This window comes from Dryobates pubescens, chromosome 2, assembly GCF_014839835.1.
Source record: "Dryobates pubescens isolate bDryPub1 chromosome 2, bDryPub1.pri, whole genome shotgun sequence".
Taxonomy (NCBI): domain Eukaryota; kingdom Metazoa; phylum Chordata; class Aves; order Piciformes; family Picidae; genus Dryobates; species Dryobates pubescens.
This window is the reverse complement of record NC_071613.1, coordinates 17,870,714-17,896,127: the sequence shown is the minus strand read 5'-3', so window position 1 is coordinate 17,896,127 and position 25,414 is coordinate 17,870,714. Positions and strand designations below refer to the sequence as shown.

At 53.0% G+C, this 25,414-nt stretch overlaps 1 protein-coding gene across 1 annotated transcript in view; it reads right to left on the bottom strand.

The window, feature by feature from the left end:
- The window catches only part of EHD3 (EH domain containing 3), a 28,861-nt gene extending 5,233 nt beyond the window's left edge, over positions 1-23,628 (bottom strand). The window contains exons 1-3 of the mRNA XM_009906301.2: positions 23,206-23,628; positions 14,215-14,391; positions 8,011-8,108 (exon numbers count right to left, since the gene is read on the bottom strand). Coding sequence (XP_009904603.2) covers positions 8,011-8,108; positions 14,215-14,391; positions 23,206-23,432 — 502 coding nt within the window. The 5' untranslated portion in view covers positions 23,433-23,628. The remainder of the gene's footprint in view (positions 1-8,010; positions 8,109-14,214; positions 14,392-23,205) is intronic.
- Between the last annotated feature and the right edge of the window lie 1,786 nt (positions 23,629-25,414).

Below are 25,414 nucleotides of genomic sequence, written 5' to 3'. Positions count from 1 at the left end.
ATGTATGACAATTAGGCCAAGGCTTCCCCCCCACCCCACTTCTTTATTGTTTCTGTCTTCCCTAACACCTAGAGGGCAGCCAGTGCAGCCTAGCCATTACACCAGAGCTACAGAGGAGGGAGGGCTGCGGAGCTCGGACTGCCTCCTCTGTTCTTGCTCTCATGAGACCCTCACCTGCAGCACTGTGTCCAGTTCTGGGGCTCCCAGCATAAGAGGGACACAGAGCTGCTGGGGTGGGTCCAGAGGAGGGCCACGAAGTGGACCAAAGGCTTAGTCTAACTGGTCACAGGGATGTTCTGCCTGAAAGTCCTTCGAAGCCCAGGGAAGGAGACTATGTAGCGGCAGAACAAGCAGGCAGCCCGCACCGGAGGGAAGAACGTGCCAGGAGGGGCAGGTGTTACCTGAGTGTGACAGATGGCTGCAAGCAAAGGAGAAGGTGACACAATGGTCATATGAAAACGGAGGAAGAGAGGGGGAAGTGACCTACCCCTTTGAGGACACAAAAAGTGGGAAGCAGGGCGAGTGGCTGCTGAGACATGAGGAGGGATGGCACAGTGGAGAGTGGGGGAAGAGAATGAGAGATGAAACAGCAGAGGCTGGGTGGAAAAACAGTGATTTGGGCAAGTTTCTCTCAAGGTGAGGAGGTGGTGGTGCCAGCAAGGAGAGGACAGAAGGGAAGATGAAAAGTGAGAGATGAGCATTGGCTATACCTCCCTGCAACTCATATTAAACCTTCCCTGTGGAAAGCTGTCGTGCTCCTCTCTGGAAGTGGCTGCTTTCCAAGGGGATAGAAAGAGATCCTTGTAATGTTCATCTGTGGGTGTGTTGGGAAGTAGAGTGAAGTCCTTCAGGATGAAAAAGATTTCTGTGAATGTCACATGGCACAGTTTCTGGAGCAGGCCCCAGCTTGCTGATCACTTCTGCCTTTGCCTACACACAAATCATCCAGCTGCTGACTCACAGCACTAGGAGCTGCATCCTCCAGCCAGTGCTCTGCATTCCCTCCCTCTCAGTACCAACAACTCATGGAAACATGAATGTTTTGGAGGCTTAAAGGTTTCCAAAGCAAGGGCAAAAGGACTCAAAGCACAGCACATCTGCCTATGCTCTTAGCTAGGAAAGCTGGGTGGGTGTCAGATGCCAAACACCAAGCTTCACATTAAGCAGTACTTCAAGTGGCAGACCTTGCTTTCATGTGGCTTACTGCAGGGGATTCAGGGTTGGGAAGAGCCTGGAGATCTGACAGGACTCTTGCTTTATGTCAGTGGAAAATGAGTGAAACCTTCCTAAGTGTATTCAAATCAGGTGGAGTAAAGCTGATGGAGCATTGTCCAGAGTCAAGCTGCTTGTAGCAGCCTGTTTGGCTTCTGTGTGCACACAGCAGAACTTGTCCCCTCTACCACTTCCTTGTGCATCAGCTGCTGAAGGTGAGGAAGAAATTCTTCCCAGCAAGAGAGATTGGCCATTGGGATGTGCTGCCCAGGGAGGTGGTGGAGTCCCCATCCCTGGAGGTGTTGAAAATAAGACTGGATGGGGCACTTGGTGCCATGGTTTATTGATTAGATGGTGTTGGGTGACAGGTTGGACTGGATGATCTCCAAGGGCTTTTCCAGCCTAGTCAATCCTCTGTTTTGTATTAGCAGTCTGAGGCTCAGGGCTTCACATGTTTCTATGGATACAAAGGACAAGAGCTGTGCAGGTCCTTCTGCTTTCTTCTGTGCTGCTCTTAGAGGAAGCATGGAGCTGTGACTGCAGGAGCTGACCCTTCCAGTGGAAAAATTGTTTGTGAGACCGGGATAAAAATCAGGCGAGCTTGGCAGAGCAGTTGCTGCACTGCAGTGCTGTAGGTGAAGTGGGAAGTCAAAGCTAAGCAGTGCACTTTCACCCTCCCAGGCAGAGTGAAACAGCAAATATAAGCAAACAGCACCAGCAGGGAGTACTACAGCAAATACTTGAAATGCCTCCCTCTCAGAGCTTGCAGGGTGGATGCTTTCAGCTGTATTCCATGCTGTTGCTAGCACACATGACTCATCTCTTGAGGAAACAAAACCCAGCAAAACAAAACATTTTCTTGTTGCCATTGCACCCTAAACAACACTGCATGCAGTGGGTGAGCACCAGGCCCCTGGGTGTTTGCTCTTCCCTCCCAAGCATGGCACTGAGAGGCACAGCTGGGCTGGGAGTCCTGCACTGACCGAGGCTGCTGCCATGAGCACTTTCGTTCACCCTGTCAGACTGGAGAGGGACTAAATGCCCCTGGTGCTGAAGCTGCTCACTGTTTGGGAATTCTTCCTACCCAGGCAATGGCACAAGGCTGGTGGGTGGGGTGGTTTTGTGCTGCCCAGGGAGGTGGTGGAGTCACTGTCCCTGGAAGTGTTTAAAAAGAGCCTGGATGAGGCACTTACTGCCATGGTTTAGTTGATGAGATCGTGTTGGGTGATAGGTCGCACTTGGATGATCCCAGAGGCCTTTTCCAACCTGGTTTATTGTGTGATTCTGTGAGACTAAGGGTGGGCAGAGCATGTGAGGCTCAGCCCCCAAGGGATGGCACTGCTACTGAAGCACAGGAGCTGCAGACACTGTAGGGTGGCTCAGCCAGCATGGCAGACTGCTCAAGATGATGAGTTGTGAGGAAATCCTAACTCCTGCTCTGCTGTACTATGTGTCCTGAGCTGTGATTCTCTCCTTTGTTCTCATTTGTTTCAGCACAGTCATCCCCTTGTCATCTTCCCTCCCAGCAGGACAGAGCGAACCAGGACAGTGGTCTGTCACATAATGGACAGCAGCCACATTATCACAGAACTGTCAAAGCAGCCAAAGCTGTGCTGCTCTGCTACAAATACCTGCTCCATGAGCACCTCTGCAGCCTGCTTGTTGCCTGATGCTCAGCTGTAAGCAGTAAAAGAAAGGGAGAAGGCAATGCAAGGACTACTTCTTTACACCTAGACACAGACTCATGCCCCAGTGTGTGAAAAAGATCAGATGAGAAATGCCTGCTCTGCAGGCCAGGATAACAGAGACGCAGTGAAGACCACCATGGCTTTGGGCCACCACATCCAAGGAACCCTTCCCATCAGGCCTGTAAATGAAACTTCTATATCCTAAGAGGTCCAGTGACAGCTGGGACACCCTGGGTGCCCACCATGAGTCACAGGAGCTCAGCAGAACAAATCACTGCAGGCGGCTCCTTGGCTACGCTTTTTACTAGAGGCAGAGGGCAGCAGCAGCTGTGGCAGCATTGGTGAGCTCATTGCATGCCAAGGGGATGGAGACTTCAGCTCTGACAGTCTGCATCACTCTCAGCTGCTTGACAGGCCTAAACCTGCTACTGGGAAACTTCATGGGCTGCTCTCTAGGCAGAAGGTGGCTCTTACATGGGGGTGTCCTGGAAGAGAGCCAGCAGAGAGCTCTGTTCCTCTGCATTACACAACGCTCCTTGGAGGAAAGCTTGCTACCCAAAGGTCTGCTGCTGGCTACAAGAGGCTGACTCTGCTGCTAGCAGCCTCACTGGTGAGCTGGTGAGGGGCTGTTATCTGTCAGGTTGGTCCTTCCACCAGCAATGAGGCAGAGACTTTAATCCAGAGCTGAGCTCAGACAAAGGAAAAGCTTCAGAACCCAGTCTTGGGCCCTGAATCATTCCTTTAAACCCAGTTTTCTTGCACCTGCTCCTTGAAACATGGATGCAGTAAGAGGAACAGTTAGTACCTTGAAATTCAGAGGTGTAAGGTGGCCCACAGAGATTGCTGGATAGCTTTGATCCAACAGCATGCTGCTAAAATGGCAGTGTGTAGGTTAGCTAATGCTCTTGGTGTCTAACGGGGAAGGAGACAGAGCTGGGGTGTTCCCAGTGAGAGAAACTTGCTATTTTCAGAAGTGCTGCTGGCTCTCATGGGATGGGCAGGCTGAGAAAGTCTGCCACATCTTTTGCATCTTTACCCTTCCCCTCAAACTCGTGACAGAAAGCTGCTCTGTTATCTACTCCCTTCCCCGACCTTCCATCACATGTCTCTCAGTCTGAGGGTCTTAAAACCTACTACTAGCAAACCAAGTGGGTGAGAACTCCCCAGCTCCTGGCAGTTAAGAAATTTCAAAGTGTTTCTTGAGAAACCTCCCTGAGACTCCCTCAGGTCTTGCTTCACTCCCAAGTGAAATCTGAGCAGGCTGGGAAGGTGTAGAAGGGCAGGAGCACCCTGTTGTGTCAGCAGTTTTGAGCAATGTCTTGCTTTCTGCCTAGAAACCACATTATTGCTCTATCTGCCTCCAAAGCCAACTTGCTAATGAGGGCAGCTGGCTCATAAGCTTCATGGCAAAGTCAGCAGCCTCACCACTTTTTCCTTATACTCTTCCATGGCATCCAGGAGGTGAGCACTCCCTTCAAACACCAGCTTCCTTGAGATAAACCCAAGCCAGTGCCTGGCAGCAGATCTTCCTAAACATTAAGCAGCTCATCACTCTCTTGACTCTCTGCTCCCTGGGCTGGATCCCCCAGAGACAAAATCTGCTGGAGCTCTGCAGGCTTCAACACAGCTCTGTTGATCTAAAGCAGATCAGGATCTCATCCTGCAGCTATTGAAAGGCCATCCAGCATGGGCCACGTGAGCAGGCTCAGGCTGTCCTGGACAGCCAGGTTGTGACAATCCCAGTGTCTGGTTAGAAATGCAGCAGAACAAATTCCTGGGATGGTAGGATGATGGTGGGATGGCTGTGCTCCATCCAGGGTTCTCCCCTCCTGACACAAGGGTGGAGTTACCACACAGTGTGGTCACAGGGCCAATGCATGAGACCTGACTGCAATAAGGGCAGAAAAGCTGCCCAGCAGGAACTTGTCCCATGAGCTGGGAGAGGCCCTCAGTCCTACAAGCAGGTACAGCATGCAAAAGCTTAGAGGGAAGGGATGGCATCCAGAGGGACTTGGACAGGCTAGAGAGGTGTACCCAAGCCAACCTCATGCAGTTCAACAAGGCCAAGTGTGAGGTCCTGCACCTGGGTCAGGACAATCCCAAACACAAATCCTGGCTGGGTGAGGAGTGGCTCAAGAGCAGTCTGGAGGAGAAGGACTTGGGGGTGTCAGATGATGACAAACTCCCCAAGAGCCAGCAGTGGTCACTGACAGCCCAGCAGGCAGCTGTGTGCTGGGCTGCATCCAAAGCAGCAGCACAGGGAGGGGATTCTGCCCCCCTGCTCTGCTGAGACCCACCTGCAGCACTGTGTCCAGTTCTGGGGCTCCCCAGCAGAAGAAGGACATGGAACTGCTGGAGTAGGTGCAGAAGAGGCCACAAAGATGATCAGAGGGCTGGAGAACCTCCCCCATGAGACAGACTACAAGAGCTGAGGCTGTTTAGCCTGGAGGAGAGAAGGCTCCAAGGGGACCTTAGAGCAGCCTTCCAGTGCCTGAAGGGACCTACAAGAAAGCTGGGGAGGGAGTTTTGACAAGGGCTTGTAGTGCCAGGGTGAGAGGGAATGGACTGAAGCTTGAGAGGGCAGATTGAGACTGGAGATGAGGAAGAAATCCTTTCAAGTGAGGGTGGGGAGACTCCGGCACAGGCTGCCCAGGGAGGCTGTGGATGCTCCCTCCCTGGAGGTGTTCAAGGCCAGGCTGGATGAGGCCTCGAGCAGCCTGGGTTTGGTGTGAGGCTCCCAGGGCAGGGAGCTTGGAACTGGATGATCTTTAAGGTCCTTTCCAACACAACCCATTTTATGAATCAGGACTCCTCTTCACCCTTCTCTGCTTAAGAGCAACATTCCCTCAGCTGTTTGGAGAGGTGTGTCTGGGGTCAAAGTGCCCCACTGGCTTTCCCAGCAGTGCACAGCTGTGAGTCAGTGTGCTGGCACTGCTGGCATCTGCTAGAGCAGCTGAGGAATGGGACACCAAGGCCCACTGGGAGCCTGGAAGAAACTTTGCAAGAGGCACCAGCACATTCTGGCAGGAGGAGAGTTCTAGAACTACAAATAGCTGGAAAATAGGAAAGGTTTGCACCGTATGTCAAGATCTGAACTGGTGAGGAGCCAGAAAGGGGATATGGAATCTTTTTCAGGAGCTGAATTGGTCCATTTGGACTGACACAGCTTTTATTGTATTTTTTAACAACAAATACATTTCCTCCTCAGCAAGTCTGCCTCACAGGGACAGCTTCACAACTGGCTCCTTTCAGTGGCATTTTTGGACTGAAAATAATTTCACAGCCTGTAAGATCAAGGTTTGAATTGCTGTGCAACATTCCTTTCTTCAGCAGAATGTTTCTCAGCCTTCTGATGAAGGCTTGCACACTTTGCTACCTTTTGCAGCCCACCTGGAAGGTGGAAGGGGGCTTACAAGAAGAGAGAGAGACTGCTTCCAAAGGCCTGCAGTGATAGGATGAGGGGCAATGGTTTGAAATTAGAGCAGAGCAGATTTAGATTGGATGTTAGCAGCAAGTTCTTTACCATGAGGGTGGTGGAACAGTGGAAGAGGTTGTCCCAGGGAGGTAGCTGAGGCTCCATCCCTGGAGATATTCAAGGTGAGGCTCAACAGGGCTCTCTCTGGGCAACCTGATCTAGTTGAGGATGTCCCTGCTGGCTGCAGAGGAAGTTGGACTAATTGACTTTAGAGGTGCCTTACAACCCCAACCATTCTATGAGTCTATGGATTTATGATCCCTTTGCAGTGCAGAGACCTATGCTGAATAACCTCAGTGTGAGTTTTCAGCTAGCTCCAGCTGCCCTCTATGGCTTTGCTAACACTTTTTTGGCTGAAGGCCCTGGGGTGCAAGATCCCAGTAGAACAAACCAGACCTGGCTCTCTGGGAGGTGGCTGCTCAATTAAAGGGGAAAATGAAGTCCCCAAGAACAATTTCAGTGCCAAGGAGTGTTATGAAAGTGGGAAAGGCATGATCCATCAGAAACCATAGAATGGTTTGGGCTGAGACCTTAAAGATCATCTAGCTCCAACCCCCCCTGCCATGAGTAGGACGGCCTTCCACTAGACCAGGTAGCTCATGGCCTCATCCAACCTGGCCTTGAACACCTCCAGGGTGAAAAACCTCCCTGGGCAACCTGTTCCAGTGTCTCACCCCCCTGACTGTAAAGAATTTTTTTCCTAATATGCAGTCTAAATCTTCTGAGACAGAAGAGTGGAACATGGGAAAGGCCTCAGCACTTTGGGAAGAGCCTGTGCTGCTGAACTGGAGTTGTGCAGTTAATAGGCAGTGTGAATAAGAACTGCTCTTTCTCAAGTCTGAATGCCACAACTACTACTCTGGGCTCACTTCCAATGAAGTGCTGCATAGCTCCTAACTCTAAGTAACCTGCAAGAAATGTGAGCTATACCACCACTACGTTACAGAGTAATCAAGAGACCACAGATGTTCGATTTAAAGCATCAAGATGTTGCTCACTTCAGATGGGTCAGCCTGAGATGCTCACAGTTCACTAAGGGACTCTGCTATACATCAGATCCACTTAGTGTCCCCAGGATCTTCAGATTACTCACTGCAATGATGGAATTGGGTGTCTGTGGTTCTTAAGCCCATCCAGTCTTGTGCTATATTTAGTAAGTCTGGGAGTGCAAGAAACCAGCTAGGTCAGCTGGAAAGAAACCAGCTTGATTGCCCTGGAAGCCTGGCCTATGGCTCATCAATAAGACACTGAAAGCAAGTGTTCCTGCAGAGCAGATAGGTAGGCAGCAATGGACTCTCTCTGATGGAATCTGTTCCTCTGGGAAATACTGGAGTGTGGCACAGGTACTGCTGACCTTGTCAGCAACTTTCCCTGAAAGCATTTCAATTGCCTACAGCAGCAAATTGAGTCCAAAGGGACACTGGCAAAGTCATGCTGTAGCCATGAGAGGCACCTCTTAGGCCTTGTCTACAGTTTGAGGTGGAGCTCAACCAGAGTCCTTCTGATAGTTTCAGGCTGGACCTTCAAAATTTTCCACAGATCTTGAACAGCAAGTGGTAGAATGTGAACAAACAACCCACCATGGTCCTTTTGGTTTCCACTGCTGTCATTTGGAGAACTGAACCTGAGACTTACCTCTGCTAATTCTCTGTTTCTCTCCAGACAGGATTCCCGGTGTATCAATGACACTGATGCTCTCTAGTACAGGGTTAGGTAGCTGGGCACAAACAAACCTGGAAGAAAAGTAAATCACAGAATCACAGAGCTGTCAGGGCTGGAAGGGACCCCAAGGCTCAGCCAGTCCCAACCCCCTGCCATGGGCAGGGACACCTCACACTGCAGCAGGTTGCTCACAGCCACCTCCAGCCTGGCTGCAAACACCTCCAGGCAGGAGGCTTCCACCACCTCCCTGGGCAACCTGTGCCAGGCTCTCACCACCCTCATGGGGAACAACTTCTTCCTCACATCCAATCTGAATCTCCCCACTTCTAGTTGTGCTCGATCCCCCCCAGTCCTATCACTCCCTGACACCCTCAAAAGTCCCTCCCCAGCTTTCTTGGAGCCCCCTGCTGGTACTGGAAGGCCACAATGAGGTCTCCTGGGAACCTTCTCCTCTCCAGACTGCACAACCTCAACTCTCAGTCTGTCCTCACAGCAGAGCAGCTCCAGCCCTCTGCTCATCCTCATGGCCCTTCTCTGGACACCTTCCAGCACCTCCAGATCCTTCTGGTAAGAGGGGCTCCAGAACTGGATGCAGTACTCCAGGTGTGGTCTCCAATGTGTTTAAAACAAGAGCAAAAGGTTATTTATGATGTGCAGTAGATCATAAATAACATTACAGGCACCATGGAAGAAGCCAGGCTCTGATCTCTCTTCAGCTGGAGTCTGGAGCTACTGCTGATGTAAAGAAATGAGGAAGAAGCCAGATCTGAGCCCTCTGGCTGTTTTGCTGCTTCTGGAACACAGGTCTCAGCCATGATCCATGACAAGGATTTTTTATGTGGCCCTCCAAATGATGAATTATTAATGAAGCTGTGGAAACCCAAATGTTTTCATCTGCTGTTCAGCACCAAGTGGTGTTTGTCTCTCTGCACTTCAGCCTTCCCCTGCAAGAGTCCTGAACTCAGGTGAACTGAACTAGTTGAAGAAAGAAAGATAAAAACCCAAGCAGCCAGAACAACACCCTCAGCAATATGGCAGGATTCTTGATCTCTTTCAAATCTGGCTTTAAAACAAACAGAAAGAGGGGGTTGGACTAGATGGCCTTTAGAGGTCACTTCCAACCCAAACCACTCTATCATTCTGTTCTTGCACCGTGGAAATTCTATGGCACAGGGAGCGCAAGACCTCAAGAGCTTGCTTAGCCTCTCCTGCCCCAGGGCAGGATCAATCAGGTGCTTGTCTGAAGTGCTGTTTAAAGCCCTAACAATGCAGCTCTATCATTTGCTGGGAGTCTACTCCATTACTTAATTATCCTTCCCAGCAAAGCCTCTCTTTCTTAATGTCTAATCTAAGTCTTCCATGCTACACTGCCTTTCAGTCTCAAACAGTAGCTGTGGAAAATGAGTTATTTCTCCCTTCCTGTCACAATGGATACTCTTGTCATCCTGTCTCCCTTCTTTTTTCTCTAAGGAAAACACTTTGCTGGTATTTCTTCCCCCTCCCCAGCCTCTTTCAGCTCCCTCCAGCTGCTTTTCAGATAATTTCTAAATCATAGAACCACAGAGCTGTCAGGGCTGGATGGGAGCTCAAGGATCAGCCAGTCCCAACCCCCTGCCATGGGCAGGGACACCTCACACTGCAGCAGGTTGCTCACAGCCACATCCAGCCTGGCTGCAAACACCTCCAGGCAGGAGGCTTCCACCACCTCCCTGGGCAACCTGTGCCAGTGTCTCACTACCCTCATGGGGAAGAACTTCTTCCTCGCATCCAATCTGCATCTCCCCACTTCTAGTTCTGCTCCATCCCCCCCAGTCCTATCACTCCCTGACATCCTCAAAAGTCCCTCCCCAGCTTTCTTGGAGCCCCCTGCAGGTACTGGAAGGCCACAATGAGGTCTCCTGGGAACCTTCTCCTCTCCAGCCTGCACAACCCCAACTCCCTCAGTCTGTCCTCACAGCAGAGCAGCTCCAGCCCTCTGCTCCTCCTCGTGGCCCTTCTCTGGACACCTTCCAGCACCTCCAGATCCTTCCTGGCACAGAGGCTCCAGAACTGGATCCAGAGCTCCAGTTGTGGTCTCAGCAGAGTGGAGCAGAGGGGGAGAATCTCCTCCCTGACCTGCTGGCTGTGCTTCTCTTGATGCAGCCCAGGATGGGATTGGCTTTCTGGGCTCCAAGTGCACCCTGGTGCCTCAAATCCCTGAAGGCTCCTGCAGCTTTCCTGTTGGGTGCTTTCAAACTGTTCACCATATTTCTTCAGGACCCATGCCCCAAGCTGCTGTGGCATTCCAGCTGTGACCTTGCCAGTGCTGACCACAGCAGATGGATTGCTGCTTGCCTCTCCCATGGGACAGTCCTGTTTACATAGCTCAAGATGTTTGCTTTTTTCACAGCACACTGACACTGTTGACTTACACTCAGTTTGTAATTCATTCCTCCCCCTCTGCAGCTCTATTTCTGGGTAACTGCTCTTTAGCTAGGTGCTCCCCATCTTGTGTCTATGCAAATCACTGCCTAAGAAAAGCTTAGCAGGCTGCCTGTGTTTCAGTGGCTGCTAAAAGCAAAGGCCAGTGAAAGCCTACATCCTCACGTGGCTCCTGGGAGGATTCCATGGAGAGCCTTTTTGTGATGGCACTCCAGGCAGCCCTGTGTGTGCACAGGGATGCTACCAGTGGTGTGACACCCAGCCACAGCAAATGTGTGACTGTGGGAGGGAGCAGTGACACAGCAAGCATGAGCCATGGCACCAGGACTGCAGACAGAGCCCTGCAGTGCTCTGCTGTGTCTGGTTCTCTTCAAGCCCCTGCAGCTATGAACTCCTTCAGGCTAGGCAACAGCCTCACCCCAATTTTTCTACTCCAAGAAGCTTGTGACAAAAGTGAATCCTCATAGGTTAGCTGAGTGACTTCTCTCCTGTCAGCTATTTCAGACCACATATTACAGCTTCTTTCTCCCACATCCACAGCTTAGCAGGTGGCAACAAGGAGCATTTCTGAATGTGTAACACTTCATGTATTAAACTAAGGGCTCACTTAGACTCACAGAATCATCAGGGCTGGAAGGGACCTCAAGGCTCAGCCAGTTCCAACCCCCTGCCATGGGCAGGGGCACCTCACACTGCAGCAGGTTGCTCACAGCCACATCCAGCCTGGCTGCAAACACCTCCAGTGATGGGAAGGAGGGCTTGATTCTCCTGTTGAATGCCAGGCACAGCTAGAGAACAACAGGCTCAGGAGGGTTTGTTATGCTCCTGTCCTGTTAAATGACTCAGGCAAGGACATTTCCCACCAGTTTCTCCAGGGCAAGTGCTCCACAGGAGCTTTCAGATGTGAGGTCAGAGGCCAGCACGAGTGAGTGCATTCTGGCTCTGCTGGCAAGGTTAAGGCTGCTGCCTTCTTGCTGTCCCAACAGAGCTGCAGGACTTCAGTGAGCATGACCTAGTTATGCCTGGGGCCACGTGAAGGGAAGAACATGGTGCCAGCCTAGACCTTCACTACCTCTGCAGGCAGAGCATGGCCACGAAGGAGGAGCTTGTCACTCAGGATGTCTCCTGCCACTGACAAGACAAAAGCAGGGTAGATTCTCCCCCTTAGCTACTCAGGACAGACTTAGGAGCTGAGGGCAATCTTGCAACCAAGCCAATGAGATATGATAGCGACAGATTCCTGAGTTTGCTCCAGGCCTTTGGTGCCAAACAAGTCCTCCTGATAATGAGGTGCAACCTGTAATCTCTCTGCTGGGAGCCTTCCAGAGCTGGAATGAGGAAAACAAGCCCTTCCCTCAGTATCCAGGAACAACCTGAGGCAAGGAAAGGTGGACAAGTGACAAGGCACTGCAGAACTGCTGTCCTCCTATTGGCCCCAGGCAGCTTGTCAGTTCTGTCTCTGCCCTTGGCCAGGAAGGTAGGCACTCCTGGGAAGCAGTGGAGAGAGGAGACAGGCTCTGAGCAGCACAATTAGCTCCTGTCTCCCAGCCAAACCCTGATGGTACCACTCTTCCCTTGTTCCTGGCAGGCAGCAGACCCCAGTCTCTGCTGGGAAGGGAGTACTGGCTGGATGCTCAGTCCTGCTCCTCCACTTAGCTCCCCTGGAGCAGCAGGCTCTGCACCCAAGGACACAGTGCTGTCAGCTGCCACTTTCAGCTGTGACCAGCATGGTCTGCGTGAATGCTACTGCCCTGTACTGCTCTGCTCCCCTCCACTGGTGCCCATAGCAGAGCATTGTCTTTAACCACCCACAGATAAAGTGGCCTTGCTCATGGTCACTCTCTTATCTCAGGGGTGTGGGTGAGGGAGATCACCTCCTTCCTCCAAATGCCTTGCTTGCAGCTGCCTGGCTGAGGTCAGTGCCTCAGCACACACACACACAGCAGCAAGACACATGCAAGGCAGAGACAGCTCTGCAGTGTCTCTTGCCAACAAGCCAGGCCCACCACTGGTAAGAGTGGGAGGCTTAACCCAGCCCCTTGGGTGCACCCTGCCTTATCTCTGGTAAATTTCTGGCCCTCTGAGTCAACTCCTGCTTGCACTTCATTGCCTAATTAGTTCTGCATTGCCATCTGCATTTTCAGCACTGTGATGCTCACACTGCTGAGCTAGTTCCCCTCAGCCTGTCTCCCTCTGCCAGTTTAGAAATCATCACCTTATCTGCCAGCAGCCAAGGGGTTAATTAGCTGCTCTGGCTCCTCCCTGCATTGCTGGCAAGACTGCACTTCTGCTGCCACTGAGTCACTGCTCTGCCCCTCTGCCCTGCTGTTCTCACAGGAACATACTTGACTGCTTTCTCACAGGAGAAGGAAGGGTAGCAGGAGAGTAAGGAGCATGATACAGGGAACTAGGTTAACAGGACACAGATCCCATGCAGGCTCAGGAGCAAATTGCATTCAGGACACATCAACCAGTTCAGTCTGGGGTTGCTGGCTTTTTTGCTCTCTATGCATGGCTTGCTTATTTCCTGATGTTGCTTCTCCTCTGCAGTGAACTATCTGCCTGCTGTGGCAGCTCTTGGCTGTCAACAGAGCTGCTCTGAATGATATTCTCTACGTCTACTATCTCTGCACTTCAGGGCAAACCACCTTCCTCCCTTGGAGTAGGGAGTGGGTGGCCACCTGATCCAATTGCTGGCCCAGTGCAGATGGTCTGGGCCCTATAAAATATTGAAAACCTCTCAGAGTCTCACAGATGCAGGACTGTGTTGCTGTATTTGAATGGTGAGTCTGTGCAGTGATCAAATACTGCTCACAGAGGCACGGTGAGGCTGCCTGCAGAGTGGCAGCTCTACCTAGGTGCCTCTTCTCTCATCATGCTTCTCTGCAGGTCCCTCTTCTACTCTTACTGCAGCCCACAGCAGCACTCCTGTGCTCAGGGCTAGTAGCTGGTGCTGCACTCTCTGGATAGGCATTCTCTAAGCTCAAAGGCTGAGAGGGAGCCAAAGCCCAGGCTCTCCTGATTGCTTGGCAAGGCAGCTGCCGTGTTTGCAGCATCCCCCACGCTCTCAGCTGGGAAGGTGCTGCTGAGGGGTGCAGTCAGGCAGTTGGTTCCCATCTGCCTACTGCAGCACAGCTTGTGCTCCTCTAGGATATGGGTGTGTGCTGCTGGCTTCCTGCAAGGCCTGGATCCAAAACTCAGTGTGGCTGGACCAGGTTGAGGGGCTGGAAAGGTCACATTCCTCCTATCACAGAGCCACTGTCCAACCCCCCTGCCACAGCTGTCAATTTGCACCTTAGGTTATGTGTTTGAGGCACCAGCATAGAGAGAGCCTGGATTTGTTACAAGGGGACATTCAAGTCACAGCTGGAAGTGCAAGCAAGCAAAGATCTGTGTGTTGTGCCAGTCCCATGTCTCTACTGCCTTCAGTGGCTATGTCTGGTTGGACAATGCAATTTCAGGGAACTGAGCTGATGGCTGAAGAGAAGCAGCTATGAATATAACAGCAAGGCAGAGTGAAGGGTAGTATTTTGCTCTCTGGACTCCTGCAGGATGAGCTGGGCAGGCTGTGCCACATTCTGTGTTTGCTGAAGTAAAAGGAAGGTCTGTCCCACTTGAATTTGCTCATCTGCCCTGCAGTGAGTGACTGATGTGCACCCAGGAGGACTGGAATGGCTTTGCACCAGCCATGTGGCTAGGCAGCTCCACTAGGTTCCAGCTTTACTCTCCAGAGCAACAAAGTTCTTGAGCACTGACCTGTTCAAGAAGGCATTGCCAAAGGCATTGAGTTTCCTGAAAGGCTTCTTGGGATCCACCACCAGTGCATTTCCAGGAATGATTCCCTCCACATCTCCTTGCATAACTGCTATGAAGGAGTCAGTTGTAGGCTCTGGTCCAATCCTCATCCCTGGGAAATCCTGCTCCAGCAGGTACCTGTAGGCAAATAAACAGGATGTGGGTATGAGACATGAGCTGCCTGAGTCCTGAACGAGCCCTACAGAAGTGTGCAGCATAATTATGGAGCTCAAGAACAGGGATCCTTCAGAGGCTATCTTTAGCCTTTGTCACTGAATCATCTGACAAATGTCACAGGAGCCTTTCCACTCTGGATGTCCACTTTTAAAGCTTTCTTCTTTCCTGTGGATTAAGAAATGGAGGTGATACTTTAATCCTCAAGACATGTGGAATACACTCAGCAAAGTTCCCCTGCAGTCACAGAGCTAATCCCCAAACCTTACTGGCCTTTGGTGCCAATATCAATTGCTTCACTGCTGCTCATTCCAACAGACTCATCCATCTGATGTGCTTAGCCCCCAGCCCAAATCAAATGCCCACTTCTCCTCTACTTGACTGCTGGAAGCCTCAAGCCTCCCTTCTTGTGTGCTTCTGCAATGCAGCTACAGGTCTGCATCAGAATCTGCTCCAGAACACCGAGCATGAAGCATGTGGGTGGCAGAGCATGTCCCCATATCTGCTGTCAGGATAAAGACCACACTAAGCACAGCAACCCTTTTTATGTCCTAAGCCACTGGCAGCTCCTCTGGAGGTACAGTTTGGCACACTGCAGGGAAAGAGTCTCCCAAGTGGCTGCAGGACTTTGAACAAGACCCTGGCAGCACATCCTGACTTATCTTGCCAAATTCAGGGTGTGTCAGTGGTATCCATGCAACAGGTCCCCTTGGCTCAGGAAGGCGGTCAGGTCTGTATTTGTGAGTGTGGGTGCAGAAAACATCCACCTGCTGATCCTGCGCTGAAAATTAAGACCACTGTACCCATGTGGCTTGCAGAAGGTAGCTGGAACTGGTCTAGCTCTCAGTATGGGGTGGTGTCAGACCTGCTGACCTGATGATAAGCTCTGGATTGTCAACTAAGAGCCATAATGACTGCCAAGTTAAGAGAGGTTAGGACAGCAATGAGTTGCTGCTACCTGTTCCAGCACTTCCTCTTCCCCTGCTTTGACCTCAACTTTAGGAGGCAGAAAGCAGAAATAGATAAATATAGAATTGCTGTGATGTTAAAAGTAGACTCAGGTGATGGGGAAAGAAAATGGGAGAAGGGAGGAGGGTTTCCATCTTTGAGACCAGCAATGGCTGACTCAGATGAGTCTTATCAAAGAGGCTGAGCTTCTAGATGAGGGACTACAGGACCCCTGGCATGAAGGCTTTTGCTAACTTTTTTTTTGGGGGGGGGTCCTGCTTTCACCATCATATTTACAGAGGCAATAATCCAGTGCTTTGAGAACAACAAAGCTGTTTATTGACACCACAAACAGCATCCACACCTTGAGTCCCGTGTCCAGTTCTGGGCTCCTCAGGTTAGGAAAGATGTTGAGCTGCTGGAAGGTGTCCAGAGAAGGGCAACAAAGCTGGGGAGGGGTCTGGAGCACAGCCCTGGGAGGAGAGGCTGAGGGAGCTGGGGTTGCTTAGCCTGGAGTAAAGGAGGCTCAGAGGAGAGTTTCTTGCTATCTCCAACTCCCTGCAGGGAGGTTGTAGCCAGGTGGGGGTTGGTCTCTTCTCCCAGGCACCCAGCACCAGAACAAGAGGATACAGTCTCAAGCTGTGCCAGGAGGAGTTTAGGCTGGAGGGGAGGAGAAAGTTCTTCACAGAAAGAACTGTTGGCCCTTGGGCTGTGCTGCCCAGGGAGGTGGTGGAGTCCCTGTCCCTGAAGGTGTTCAAAAAAGGCTTGGATGTGGCACTTGGAGCCATGGTTTAGTTAGTCCTGAGGTCTTGGGTGACAGGTTGGACTTGATGATCTTTGAGGTCTTTTCCAACCTTATTGAGTCTATGATCTTCAGATTCCAATGGCCAAGGCCCTATCAGCTGGATCTAGAGGCAAACCAAGGCAAAAACACACCCAGCACGTAGCTCAAGCCACTGCCACTTCTCTGCCTAGGTACACACTGATAGAGATAATGGCTGCAGCAAGAATGACTCCAGCAGGAACTGACCACCTTCTCTATTGGTATGTATCATCTATTTGCTTACAGCTTTCCTCCAGAGTGATTCCCAAGTCCTGCCCTCACAGGAATGCCATCAGAAATGCCTTCTGGAAGCAACTCTGATGAAAGAGCAGCTGCTTGGCAGTTACCAAAACCACTGAAATACTCCAGGAAGGAGTTCAGGAAGGGAACAGCCCTCCCATGCTAGGGTGGGTACATCCTATCTACCCAAAGCCTACACAAGGGCTCCTTGAGCCTTTCAGTCATCAGCTAACACAGGCAGGCTGCAGGTGATGCTGGTGTGTGCCACCTCCCTGGCTAGTGATCACAGTGCACCTCCCTGGCAGCTACAGTAACTCTGCTCTAGCCTGAGGCAGCTGAGAACAAGGAGGAGCTGCTTTTGTCCCATCCAGGGCTCTTATGAATGTTCTTGGCTCAGTTCCCTGGAAAGATCTTTACATTGCAACAAGCATCTGCTAGGTTAGAAGTCACTCAGCCAGACTGGAAACTAAGCTCAGTCCTCTGGAGGGCAATTCAGAAACGTTAGCCCCTGATGGGCACTGCTGCAGTGCAACTCACTGCTATGGGCTTTCTCCTGCTCAGGCTCTGCTTTTGGTCTGACAGCCTGTTTAACAGTGCCTCATGCATGGGCACTCACTGAATCCTTAGCAATCAGCCTTTGGGTCCTCCTCTTGCAAATACTTGAGAGAAAAGAAACAGGCAGTGATAATTTGAGAGGTCTGGGGCACAGCCCTGTGAGGAGAGGCTGAGGGAGCTGTGGTTACTTAGCCTGCAGAAGAGGAGGCTCAGGGGAGACCTTCTTGCTCTCTACAACTCCCTGAAGGGAGGCTGTAGCCAGGTGGGGGTTGGTCTCTTCTCCCAGGCACCCAGCACCAGAACAAGAGGACACAGTCTCAAGCTGTGCCAGGGGAGGTTCAGGCTGGAGGGAGGAGAAAGTTCTTCCCAGAAAGAGGAATTGGCCACTGGGATGTGCTGCCCAGGGAGGTGGTGGAGTCCCCTTCGCTGGAGGTGCTCAAGAAAGGCTTGGATGTGGCACTTGGAGCCATGGTTTGGTTGTCAGGAGGGGTTAGGGATTAGGTCATAGGTTGGACTTGATCTCTGAGGTCTTTTCCAACCTGGTTGATTCTGTAACAACTGTCAAATGCAGCAAGTGAGTTGCTTTTGAGAAACAGCCCTTCCTCCCTGTGCCAGGGCACAGCCTTGCCATAACAACCACCTGCCTGCTTTCTATGGGTTTGAGATGGGTTCCAGCAGGAGCAGGGAGGGGATTGTCCCCCTCTACTCAGCTCTGGGGAGGCCACAGCTCCAGTGCTGTGTCCAGTTTTGGGCAGGTCAATACAAGAGAGATGTGGAGGTGCTGGAGCCAGGGCAGAGGAGGGCAAGGAAGCTGGGATCTGATGAGCAACTGAAGGAGCTGGGGATGGTCAGTGTGAAACAGAGGAGGCTGAGGGGAGACCTCATTGCTGTCTGCAACTACCTGGAAGGAGCTTGTGGAGAGGCTGCTGCTGGTCTCTTCTCCCAGGTGATTAGTGACAGAGCAAGAGGGAATGGCCTCAAGCTGGGACTGGGGAGGTTCAGACTGGACATCAGGAAACATTTTCTCCAGCCAGAGTGGTCAGGGACTGGAATGTGCTGCCCAGGGAGGTGGTGGAGTCCCCAAGTCTGGCTGTGTTTGAAGGTGGTTTGGATGTGGTGCTTGGGGCTCTGGTCTAGGGGAGAGCCTTGCAGAGTAGGGTTGTGTGTTGGACTTGCTGATGCTGAGGCTCTTTTCCCACCTGAGTGTTTCTGTGACTCTGTGGTCAATGCACCATGCCAGCTCTTGAGTTTTGTCATTGCCCAAAAAAATCTCAAGCAAAAGCCCTGAACATAGCAGCAGCTCCCCTGTAGCCAGGCTGCTTCCTGACAAAAGCTCTCCTCCAGCAGCAGCTCCAAGCCAACGTTAACCAACCTGATGTGCAACAAGTGGTATGGAGCCAGAGGGATGAAGCTCTGCACTGCCCAGTGCCACAGCATCTATTTCAAGGCTTCTCTGGGAGATTGGGAGCACTCTGCAAGCAGGGTGTCTGAAGCACAAGAGTCTCATTGTGCACAGGACAAACACAAGGGGATTTGTTGACACTGTGTGATGGGGGAAGGGACTTCTGCTAGGCACTGACAGGGGCTGCCTCTGCCAGCAGAAGCAAGCCAGAGAGCACAGGCAGTTGTCACAGGGGTGGGGATTTCTGGGAGAGAAGAGCAAACAATGGCTGTGGAAAACACCACAGTGAGCAATTTCCCCTGCCAGCAAATCATGCCTTACTCTGAACTGCTGAATGGGGAGACATCAAATGAAATCCAAGAAGGCTAAGGGGAGAGCCTTGCACCCCATGGAGCAGGACAGGTTGGGGACTAACCGGCTGGAGCGCAGGGTAAGGGAAATGGACCTGGGGGTCCTGGTGGACAGAAGGATGCCCATGAGCCAGCATTGTGCTCTTGTGGCCAAGAAGGCCAATGGCATCCTGGGGTGGATTAGAAGGGGAGTGGTGAGTAGGTCCAGAGAGGTTCTCCTCCCCACCTCCTCTGCCCTAGTGAGGCCTCATCTGGAATATTGTGTCCAGTTCTGGGCCCCTCAGTTCAAAAAGGATCTCAGGGAACTGCTTGAGTCCAGCACAGAGCCACAGAGATGGAGTGGAACATCTCCCTGCTGAGGACAGGCTGAGGGAGCTGGGGCTCTATAGCTTGGAGTAGAGGAGCCTGAGGGGAGACCTCATTCATGTTGGTAAAGATGTGCAGGGCAGTGCCAGGAGGATGGAGCCAGGCTCTGCTCAGTGATGTCTAGTGACAGGCCAAGGGGCAGTGGGTGCAAGCTGGAGCAGAGGAGGCTCCCTGTGAACACAAGGAAAAACTTTTTCACTATGAGGGTGGCAGAGCCCTGGAGCAGGCTGCCCAGAGAGGCTGTGGAGTCTCCTTCTCTGGAGACATTCCAAACCCACCTGGATGTGTTCCTGTGTGACCTGCCCTGGGTGATGCTGCTCTGGCAGGGGGGATGGACTGGATGAACTTTTGAGGTCCCTCTCAACCCCAAGCATTCTGTGATTCTGTCATTCAGGGGCTTGAGGGAGTGACCTTCATCCAGGCTGGAGAAGCCCACAGAGAGCAGCAAGCTAGAGGGGATTTCTTTTTAATAACCCGTGTGCTTTTTTGGAGCGGTGTCTGGCGTTAGTGTGTGGCTGGAAGCATTGTGCTAGTTGCCTGTCCCTACTCCCTGTGAGGGACAAGGACAGGCAAGCTGCATTAGTGCCAGCCTGGCTCGAGGCCCCCCTGCCCAGGTGGGTTTGAAACAGCATAGGAGGCAGGCAAGGAGGCTGCAGGCTCTCTGGGCAGGACTCTGCAGGATGTGGGGGAAGGGGGCTGCTTGCACCTGATGAGTCATGCAGGAGCCATGCAGGATACTGCTGTGTGTGGCAGCAGAGGTGGTGCAGAGAGGGAAAGGAAGGAGGACAGAGCAGGAGGAAATGGTGACAACTGCCTGGTGCAGGCAGAAGTGAAAGGTTCAGGGCCGTGCAGGGAGCTCACGCCAGAGCTCTGCATGCAGCCTGTGTCAAACAGCCTGGAGAGGCCAGGACGTGTAAGTGATTAGCTGCAGGAGGAAAGGGTGGCTGCAGCAGAAAAGCAAGGCCTGTTGACAGTTAGGAGGGCTCTGCAAGGCTTGTTTATTTTATTAGCAGGATGGCTGGACAGAGGCCAGGATTATTTTTAGAAAGGGCCATGGAATCTAAGCTAATTAGCAGAGTCATGTTCTGCCCTGCACTCCCACCCTCTTACAGGAAACATAAAAAGCAATAACATCACAAAGGCTTCACTGACATCCTGCCATGGCTGTCAGATATTCCCAGGTAGAGGTGTTGCCTTGTCCTTGCCATCACAGCCTTCCAGACTCCAGCCCTGCAGAAAAAGCCTCAGCCAAATGAATGCTGAGGAGAGAAATGGGAGTGAGCAAGAGGAGAGGCTACAGCAGGAAACAGGAATGGAGAAGCTGCAGTGAGCAACACTGCATCTTTCAGAGAGCAGAATAAGGCTCCCTTCTCTGGGTCCCTGGAAGCAGGGCAGAAAACATCCTGGTTCCCCTGAAAACAAGCCAGTGCTCCTCTCCTGCACTGCTGGCTTTAACCCACACAGGCTCACTGCCCTCCTCCCCACCACCTCTGTGTCTCGCTGCTGACCTTGACTGCCTTCCTCCTGCCGCCCAGCTTCTGCCAGGAAGGCAGCCCCACTGCCAGATGCTGCAGCTTAGGTGCATTTGTTTCACCTCACACTTCCCAAGGAAATACCTGGGAGATAAACCCACCTCAGGTAGGTGATTAAGGTCCTTTGGGATCCAGGTGGCCTGGAACTGAGTTCATTCCACAGCAGCACTTAGTGGCATTATGTCACCTCTCTAAATTGCGAGGCAGTACAAGCAGGATGTAATGTAAGAGTGGAATGGATACATGAGGACAACACTAATTACCTCCCATCCTGATATAATTATGGAAGAGCTGTCCAGAGGCTGTTTCTTACTTTGCTCTACCACTAAGTCATAATGGTTGCCTCCCTTCTCCCTTCCCCCCCAGCCCCTGTTCAACTTCCCCCCTTCTCTTGCCTTCCCACAATAACTCTGGATGCTAATCTGCTTATCCCAGCTCTCTGATGACCACTGCCTGCAGGCTCGGACTGGAGGCCTATCAGGAGCAGCACTCAGTTCTCTGGCACCTCCTGCCTTTGTTTGGGAACACACTGGAGTAACACAACTTCACACTCCTGCTATGAGGGAACTCTCTGAGAGCCCCAGGACCTTAACTTGCACCTTCTTATGCACCATTTTGCACGAGGATGACTGCCTTCCTAGAAGGCTTCTCAGCTCCATTTGGCACTCCTGCAGAGCAGCAGCTTCTGATCACCGTAGCTTCACCATAGCCTTTGGTTAGCTCATCCCAGCCCCGTGCAGAGGAAGCTGGGAGAAGAGGACACAAGCCCAGACGCAATGTAGTGGCGAAAGAGCAGCTCAGGTGGGCTTGCTGACAGCAGAGCAGAGAGGTTGCTGCCATTCCACATGAGTGAAGACTCAGTCTTCTCCTTTTGCCTGAAACATGCTTTGGACACCCAAACTTCTTGAAAAAGGAGCTCAGGCCTACAGAAAAGAGATCGTACTAAGCAGAGCAGCAAAGGCAGGAAGCCTCTGCTAAGAGCAGGTGAAGAGTACCGCAGGGGAAATGCTGCTGCTGGCAGTCCCGAGAAGAGCTGGGAAGAGATGCTGTAGTTACACAACCAGCAGCCTGCTTGTGTTCAGGGCAAGTTCTGCTCTGAACATCAGCAACCCAAGCCTTTCAAATAGGCTTGATACCAAGCCACAGAAGAACGACCTGGGGAAGAACCAGAACCAGACAGCTATGCCACCTCAGCTAGCTTGATTTTCCACAGGAGCAACTCCCTCTCCCACAGCGTGCCAAACGCTTTCCAAGGTGCTTCATGCCCCTTCACCACCTACCTGACCTGCCCACCAGAGAAGCACCTTTCTGCCCTTCAACTTGGTCTGCCAGGCGCACGACAAGGCAGCGGAGGTGCATTTTGTTCTTGGCTCCTGGCTGGGGCATTAAGTAGCAGGAATACTACAGCACGCACACAAAACCCTCCGCATTTCTCAAGGTCACTCCTGGAGCAGCACAGGCGATTTGATTCATGCCTCTCTCCTCCCCACAGCTCCCTCCTCCACCAAGAAACACCGGTGGAACAAAGGGCTGGCTGCTCGTGGCTCGTGTCCAGATTTACACTGGGGTAATCCTGCAGATTTCAACACAGCCACACCAGAAAAGGCTGGAATTTAGCACTAAGGTTATGAATCACATAGGAAACGCAGACAGCACAACTTCAGCTATGATCCCATGAGAAAGGCTGCTGCAAGTTGAACTAGGAGTGTGGCTGAAGGGAGAGATCCCTGGAAGCAAGTCCAGCTGGAAAAGTTTAACCCTCTCTTCACAGCATCACATCAAACCTGTGCTGGCACCTACCCTTCCTTTACAGTGAGGAATGAACCTGCTGCTCCTAGCACCTGATCAGAGCAGGACTTGCTCCTTTTGGAGCCCCAAGGATGGGCAGGTCCCTCCTGGGTACACACATTGCTCACACCAGGCTCTGAGCACAGGGGCGCAGCACAAAGACACATATGTGAGGACACAGTATGTGGCACAGGTTGCCCAGGGAGGTGGTGGAAGCCTCATCCCTGGAGGTGTTTACAGCCAGGCTGGATGTGGCTGTGAGCAACCTGCTGCAGTGTGAGGTGTCCCTACCCATGGCAGGGGGTTGGGACTGGCTGATCCTTGAGGTCCCTTCCAGCCCTGACAATTCTACGACTCTATGACACAGATCCATCCAACACACTTTAGGGCTCTCTAGTCCGTAGGTTGCCCCACCACCCAAAAGCTACATCCAGTAGCTGGTGCAAGGGCTACCCTGAGCCAAGCAGCGACCCTGTGCAAGGCTTCCCGCAGCCTTTGCACTTTGAACGGACAAGAGGGCCCCAAGTGACTCACATCTAAAGTCCTGCCCGCACTGGGCTGCTTCTTGCCACGTCGGTGTTTCATGAGCCATCTGCCACCACCGTGCCCCCGCAAAGGGACACTCAGAGTTGGAGGGGAGGTGGCTTTCAGTTGAAAACTGGTGATGGGCCCGGAAACAGAAGAGGGGTCCTGAGACCCCTTCTGCCCCCAGCAAGGCGCACAGCCACGGAGGCTGGAGGCACCCCGTGGGGAAGGCAGGTAGCTGGGTGTTACCTGATGAAGGTGGTCTTCCCGGTGGAGTACTGCCCCACGAGGAGCACCATGGGCTTGTTGTCGAAGTCGGCATCCTCCAAGGCCGGCGAGTGGAACTCGTGGAACTTGTAGTGCTCTTCCAGGGGCAGCAGTTTGGTTTTGTAGAGCTTTTTCAGGCCCTCGCTGACCGTCTGAAACACCTCGGGGTCCTTCCTCCGGCGGTCATCGGTGCCCAGCCAGCTGAACATTTTGGGGCCACCTGAAGCCAGCTCCGCAGCGAGCAAGCAGAGCGGGGCGCGGGGGATCGGGCAGACAGCGCTGGCTGCCGGCCCAGGCTAAGCCCGCATGCCCCCTCAGGCCAGGCGGGCGGCCGCTGGGGCCCCGGACACGGCCTGGCAGGCCTCGATCCCCTCCAACGCCCACCGGCGAGGGACGCCTTCCCGTCCGCGGCCCGCACCGCCGGTTTCAGTCAGAAAGCGGCGCCGGCGGGAGGATGCTAAAGCCGTTTCCCCTCGCGGGCCCCGACGAGCGGCACGGGCGGACGCCTACATTCACGCCGCCGGCGGCCGGCGTGGGCATGCCGCGGAGGCAGGGCAGGAGGGGCGGCGGCGGCAGCGCCCTCCGAGCGCGGCGGGCGGTGTTTAAAGGGCGGCGCTCCCGGAAACCGGCCGGCGACGGAAGTCGGCGGCTCCTGGCAGGCGCCGCCCGTTCAACACGGCGGGTGAAGCCGCGCCGGGCGGCGCCATGTTGGGGGGCGCGGGGGGGGCGCGATGCGGAGGGAAAACGAGGTGGGGCGCAGCGTGTCACAGCGCCGCCCAGAGGCCGCCGCGGGGAATTGCAGCTCTGCCGCCATTTGCTTGTGTTGCTCGCTTCGCCGTGAGATAAGGCTGTGGCGGGGACTCGGCTGAGCGCTGATACCCCGAGATGCGTCTCCAGACCTTCTCCCAGCCAGCGACTCGTCTGCATTGCTGCAGACCATCCCTTCGCGGCGGCCCACACACACAGAATCACAGAACCACAGAATCAACCAGGCTGGAACAGACCTCAGAGATCATCAAGTCCAACCTGTCACCTAATCCCTAACCCCTCCTGACAACCAAACCATGGCTCCAAGTGCCACATCCAAGCATTTCTTGAGAACTTCTAGGGATGGGGACTCCACCACCTCCCTGGGCAGCACATCCCCATGGCCAATCTCTCTTGCTGGGCAGAACTTTCTCCTCCCCTCCAGCCTAAACCTCCCCTGGCACAGCTTGAGACTGTGAGGGAACTGGGGGTGTTCAGCCTGCAGAAGAGAAGGCTCTGGGGAGACCTAATAGCAGCCTGCCAGTACCTGAAGAGGGCTACAGGAAGGATGGAGAGAGACTGTTTGCAAAGGGTTGTGGTGATAGGATGAGGAACAATGGCTTTGAACTAGAGAAGAAGAGATTTAGGTTGGATGATAGGCGCAAGTTCTTCACCATGGAGGTAGTGGAGCACTGGAACAGGTTGCCCAGGGAGGTGGTTGGGGCCCCATCCCTGGAGGTAATTCAAGGTCAGGCTCCTCAGGGCTCTGGGCAGCCTGATCTAGTGGAGGATGCTCCTGCTGACTGCAAAGGTTGGACTGGATGACCTTTGGAGGTCCCTTCCAAGCCAGACCACTCTGTGATTCTGTGTGAGAAGCATGGCAAGGGACAGTGTGGGAAGTGACCCTGGTGTGTGGTGTGCTCCTGGCCCTTCCCAGCCCCCTGCAGACAGCAGGAGCAGCGGCAGTGGCGGTGCACCAGCATCGGTTGTTCATGGTGGGGCAGGGCTAACGCCCAGGGCTGCATGCGGCCCACAGTCCAGCTCCCTTTCCATGCCTCTGGCTGCCTGAGCAGCCCTTTCCCTGGCTCTCCCCCGTGTGTGATGCCACGTGCCTGCACGCCCTGCGGCACGGTCTGGCCCATGAAGTGTGAGCCACCAGGGACAGTTTGTCCTGTCTCTGGAAGCAAATGGCGAGCTGACTGTTTTCTGGGGGTCAGGCTGCTCCGCTCTCCTGCCGGTGCCTGCAGCTAGCCCGAAACGCGGTTTCGTGTTCTGAAACTTCCTTAAGCCTCCTTTTCCTTATTTCTTTATAGAGACTTTTGGCTTGGGGAACTTGGCTCCTTTCAGAGGGAAACTCTTGTGAAAATCAACACATTTTGGCAAGAACTCCTCATTTTGTAGGGAAAAAACCAAACACATTTGCTTTCATCTAGATAGTTCTGCC